Here is a 6,157-nt window from a genome sequence, read left to right on the forward strand (position 1 = left end):
GAGCGAGAAGAGAAGGCAAAGCACGATCGAGAAACTATGATCAAGAAGTGATCCTAGAGCAACCTACGTCAAGCATAACTCCAACACCGTGTTCACTTCCCGGACTCCGCCGAAAAGAGACCATCATGGTTACACACGCGGTTGATGCATTTTAATTAAGGTCAACTTCAGGTTTTCTACAACCGGTTATTAACAAATTCCCATCTGCCCATAACCGCGGGAACGGCTTTCGAAAGTTCATAACCCTGCAGGGGTGTCCCAACTTAGCCCATCACAAGCTCTCACGGTCAACGAAGGATATTCCTTCTAGCGGGAAGACCCGATCAGACTCGGAATCCTGGTTACAAGACATTTCGACAATGATAAAACAAATCCAGCAACACCGCCCGAATGTGCCGACAAATCCCGATAGGAGCTGCACATATCTCGTTCTCAGGGCACACTTAGATTGTCTAAACTTCCGGTAGGCCAGCCCAGAGTTGCCCCTGGTTGTCACCGGCGGCTGACGAGGTGGACCAACACTCAGAGGAGCACTGGCCCGGGGGGTTAAAATAATGATGACCCTTGAGTCCGCGAAACCCATGGGAAAAAGAGGCTAGGTGGCGAATGGTAAAACCAATGTTGGGCATTGCTGGAGGAGTTTTATTCAAGGTGAACTATCAAGGAATTCCCATTATTACCTAACCGCGTAAGGAACGCAAAATCCGGGAACATAACACCGATATGACGGAAACTAGGGCGACAAGAGTGGAACAAAACACCAGGCATAAGGCCTAGCCTTCCACCCTTTAACAAGTATATAGATGCATTAATTAAATAAGAGATATTGTGATATCCCAACAAAATATCCATGTTCCAAACATGGAACAAGCTCCAATCTTCACCTGCAATTAACAACCCTATAAGAGGGGCTGAGAAAAGCGGTAACATAGCCAAACAATGGTTTACTAGGACAAGGTGGGTTAGAGGCTTGGCTCAACAATATGGGAGGCATGATAAGCAAGTGGTAGGTATCATAGCATAGGCATAGCAAAAGAGCGAGCATTTTGCAAGCAAAGATAGAAGTGATTTCGAGGGTATGGTCATCTTGCCTGAAATCTCGCAAGGAAGAAGAACGAGTCCATGAAGAAGACAAACGGGCGAAGTTGAACGTATCCTCACAAACGCGACGTTATCGGAACCAACCCGAAGAAGTAACACCGGAAAGAAGCAAATAACAAGGTAAAGAACCAAGCATAACATGGCATGATGCACAATCAGGTATGATGCATGTCCGGTTTAATGAGGCATGGCATGGCAAAGTGCACAAGCAAAACTACAAGTTAAGTGGAGCTCAATATGCAACAAGTTGCATATTAAAGAAACACCACATTCAAGTTATTTAGTTTCGATATTGTTTATGTACCCAACAATATTAAATGTTGTTAAACATGGCAAGAGATGAAGCATAATGAAACTATCTATCTAGGCAAGTTTAAATGAGGCCGGAACAAGAAGACAACAAGTCCGGAAACTCATATTAGGTTTGGTACTGTTCTGCCCTAAACACAATTTTAGAGTTGCTAAACATGCAGGATGAGTGCACCAAGTAAATATAGGCATTTTTCTACCCCATTTACATATAAAGTTTATTAAATTCGGAGTTACGGTTATTTAGTTATGAAATAAAGCATTTTAGCATGACATAGGAGCAAAATTCCACAAACAGGAGTTTAAACATTTTTAACATGGATGAAAGTTGCATATTATTAAACTAGATGAAATTCTAAGCAAGTTTCATATTAAGTTTGTTTAATTTGGATGCAAGGTTTGAGAGTTATTAAATGCATGAACAGCAGGGGGTTTTCTGCAAAACTGCTCTCCTCTGAAAAAAAGAAAAACGCTGAAAGGAAAAAAACAGAAGCAGGCCAAAATTGCTGGGCCCAAGGTGCACAGGAGAGGGGGCGGCTCACCCATGGGCCGTGGCCCGGCTCGGTGGAGGGGATTGGGTCTGCTGGCGCTCGAGGGAAAGCAGCCCAGGCGCGGTGTGGCGGTCAACACGTACGAGCAGGCGAGCGCTGCTGTCCTCGTCTCTGAAAAGCAGAAACAGCAGCGGGGGCGTGAGGTACAGAGCGGCGGACGGCGGAAATGGCTGCCGGCGACGTGGGACTTGGCGACGGCAGGCTTGATGGCGAGCGCCAGATCGACGCAGGGGCTCGGTTCTCCAAGGCGGCGACCGCGCACTCGAAGCAGAGGCAGGGTGAAGCTGGCGACAAATAGGGACCGCGCGTGCAGGGGTAGCAGGTCTGATGGCGGCGACGGAACTTGCAGGGAGGTCCGACGACCTGGGGAACGGCTCCGAGTAGGTCAAAGCTTGGCGGCGAGGAACTCCGAGTCGGCGGTCGGGGTCCATGGAGGTCGCTGTCGCGGCGAAGCTCCGTGCCTCGGGCTGCCATGGTGGTCGTCTCCTGTTGCTGCGGGTTACAGAGAGAGATGGGGATCTTAGGAGATAGGGAGAAGAAGGAAAAGAGAGATGGGCAGAGTATTGACCAGGGACGCAGCAGAGGCGGTGGTTTGGCGATCTGGCAGGCTTTGACGTGGACGAGGCGGCGGAGGGGACTCGATCGGAAGCTCGGGGCTGCACTCATGGAGGCCTCGATCCAATCTGAATCGAGCACTGTGGGAGGCTCGGGCGCTTTGGTGGCCATTGGATCTCCATCCGGCGGTCACAAATGGATGGATCAGAGGCTGGGTGGATTGGGTGGACGGGGAAAATGATGAGGATCTGGGAAGATGGCTGGCTGCGCGTGGGTTGGTTCGGGTGGGATCCCGAGGGCGATGGTGCTGGTAGCGGCGCGGGGGACAAACAGCCTAGAATTTAGGGTTTGTCCAAAATGGGCTAGGAGTGGAGTATATATACATCACAGATTAAGTTAGGGGCTACCTCGACCCTACGATCGCAATCGGACGATCGCAAATAACTATGTTAGGAAGTCCCATTAACAAAACGGAGACATTTTGTACATGTTTGGGGATGATCCGGATCCAACGGTGACGACTGCCCGAGTCGGGTCCGGGAAAGTTTTGGACGCGCGCGCGAGGAGGGCCACGGGCTGACGAGAGAGGTTAGGTTGGACCTGGCGGTAGGTAGTGGGCTGTGTAGACGGTCTCGAGCTGAGAGAGGAGAAGAGAGGGAGGCCCGGCGACTGTTTCCGGAGACCGAAAACGTCCGACGTGTGCCGGCTATAATGCCGCTATAGTTTAACGGTTGGGCTATCAAACGAACTCCGAATGCGATGAAACTTGGCAGGCGGCCTACCTACACTATAATAAGACCGCACGCCAACTCTCATCCCATTCTGAGAACATCTTCCGGCCACTTATAAAATAATATTTCGGAGGTGCCGCGGGCGCGTGCAAGTGTGTATGGGCTCAGAATGGACAACAGGGAGAACTGGGAGAACCCGGACGAATGCAAGTTTTGAAAACATGATGATGCAATGCACATGATGACATGACAAGATGCAACACGCAAGCAAATGACAAGGCAACAACAACGAAACACCAGAAGACACCTGGCACATCGGTCTCGGGGCGTCACAACACTCCACCACTACGAGAGGACCTCGTCCCGAGATCTAGAATGGCACCGGAAGGAAAACGGAAGAGATAAAGAAGAGGTAAAACTAAGTTGCTCCTTTGACAAATGAGTGAAACCAAAGAACCTTGAAAAGGTTAAGCCAACTCGAGAAAATATTACAACGCAGATAAGTGAAGTTGAAAACACTCCATTAGAAAAGATGAACAAGGAAGAACAACTTCGGGCAGAACTTCGATTGAAAAGGAAAGGGATTGAATAAGAACTTGATAAGATGAGGGAACTTTAGCAGAGGGCACAACACTCCGGTTGAAAGGAAAAGCACGAAAAGAAAAACATGATCTTCACAATTCGAGATGATGATTGAAAAGAGCAACATCACAAGGCCTCCGGAAGAAAGAATAGAAGATAGATAATTGAAATAAAAGAATGGAGAAGAAAATGTCATCTTATGCCACAAAATAGCTTGAGAAGGCATCCTTAGGAGACGGGTCGAGCGGAGTTGTTGGAAAACCAACAACGAAAGGATAAGCTTGATATGGTTTTGTGGAGTACATCTCAAATTAAGAGATGAAAACCTGCCACTCACGGGAAAAGAATTGGATTGACATGAATAAGGAGACGAGAAACTTATTTCACCGGGAGGATAAATGAAGAACCTGGATCATTTATAATCACCATAAATAATAACAAATCCTTAGGGAAAGCTTTAGGTGAAATATAACCCAAGATAACTCCAATGAAGAGGTTGATGGATTTAATATATCTCATTCTTAACACCATGTGAATCATGGAACTTGAACTCAAATTATCAAGAATGACGTAATATCACCTCCAATGGTATGAAAGGAAGAATTGCACTCTGGATTACAAGAAGAAGAATGCTTGAACTCCTCTGAAAATAATCTTGATGAATGTTTCGAGAACGGATTAACTCCTTTATGGACCATCATGCAGAAACTTCATGAAGAACTCCGGTAAACAAAAGAATGATCAAACGAAAAGAAAGATGAGAAGAGTAAGGTTGAAGCCTTGCAATGATTTGATGAAGCTTTGCGACGAGATAAAGAGAAAACATGGAACTCCGGAAAAGAAAGATGAAACAAATGAAAACAAGAATTTGATGAGCCTTCGGAATAGGAAATTAATCGCTTGGATGAAACAGGAATAAGAATTACATTATGCTTATCCTTCACCAATTCAATTGATGACAATCAACGGATTTGACATATTACTTATTCTCGTAGAAAAGATTAAGAGAGATATAGCGTCAGACTTGGGAATGTCTTCGACGAATCCACCGGTAGGATTGAGAACAACAAATGAATTGGTATGATAATCAAAGGGAAGCACTGTTGAACGAACCACCGTAAAAATTGAAAATGAACAATGAAAAATATAAAGAAACACCAGGAAGAATTATCAAATGAATGAAGGTTCTTGAGGGAATTTAGATCCATGAGAACGAAGAGATCACGAGCTGATTAGAGAAAACTTGAATGATGCACCGGTAAGATTTGGAGAAAGAGAGCTGAAAGCTGAGAATGAATAAATCTGAGATGATGGACTCCGGATGAACAAACTGAACAGAATCTTGAATTGCTCCGGATAGGTGAAAAGAATTTCCACAATCAAAAACAATTATGAGAGGATGGCAGAGAATGGAGCAAGATTTAAAAGAAACTCTTCTTCGAACTTCAAATTCTGAGAATTACGATGGGACACACCATGAAGAATTGTTGAAGCACTCCGTAATGAAGAAGAATGGAAAAGTTGAACCAACGATGAAAATAATTTGAAAAATCTTGGAGAAAGGCACTTGACTGATGAAAACCATTCTTACGTCAAACCTCAAAAAGAATTTTTGAGGATAGCTCCGAGAGAATTAGAAAAGTCAGGTAAGATCCTGGGAAAAGACTTGTGGGTTAGGGCCCACTGAAAAGAAGCACCGTTGAAATGATTTAAAAGAGAGGTTGCACCGGTTGAACTAAATGGCTAGAATGAGATAACAACCTCGAAAGTGCTTGAAAGGATTACGAAAGCAGAGTCGAAACACGAATCTTATGAGATTTCTTGAGCACTCCGGAACAAATGAATAGCGAAGAGTGGATGATTATGAGGTGCACCGGCAAGAGAAGGTATTTGAAATGAGGAACGGATATGATCTTCAATGCTTGAATTGGTTCCACCGGAGAAGATAAAAGAACAAAGAATGATAAACTAGAAGCTCCGTTAGAATCTTCATGACAATCACCGTATAAGAACATTCAAAGACAAGAATGAAGAGTCTTAACATGAATAAAATGATACTTGATTGAGATATATGAGTCCTCGGAGAAAAGCAAGGGAGGGAGGGCAGGGAAAAACAAAGGCAAGTTGGGACGGATACAACAAACACCGCTGAGAAGAACTGATAATTGATCTTGCGGATGTTGAAATGATCGGATCCACTTGAAGAGAAGCACGCCGGTAAAAAGGATTGACATGACAAAATCGATGATCGAGAAAGATTAGTATTCACATAGGAGTATGCGAACACCGTTTAGAGAAGGTATGGAATCAACATTTGACTTCGAAGCA

General features: G+C 45.0%; 1 protein-coding gene across 1 annotated transcript; it reads right to left on the bottom strand.

The window, feature by feature from the left end:
• Window positions 1-1,436: 1,436 nt before the first annotated feature.
• On the bottom strand, window positions 1,437-2,870 carry LOC125521244. The gene is made up of 2 exons (XM_048686306.1): window positions 2,530-2,870; window positions 1,437-2,453 (listed from the first exon to the last, which is right to left on the bottom strand). Exons 1-2 carry the CDS (start codon window positions 2,685-2,687, stop codon window positions 1,949-1,951), a joined length of 663 nt encoding a protein of 220 aa, XP_048542263.1. The 5' UTR covers window positions 2,688-2,870; the 3' UTR covers window positions 1,437-1,948.
• Between the last annotated feature and the right edge of the window lie 3,287 nt (window positions 2,871-6,157).

The sequence above is a fragment of the Triticum urartu genome, chromosome 7 (assembly GCF_003073215.2).
Source record: "Triticum urartu cultivar G1812 chromosome 7, Tu2.1, whole genome shotgun sequence".
NCBI lineage: Eukaryota > Viridiplantae > Streptophyta > Magnoliopsida > Poales > Poaceae > Triticum > Triticum urartu.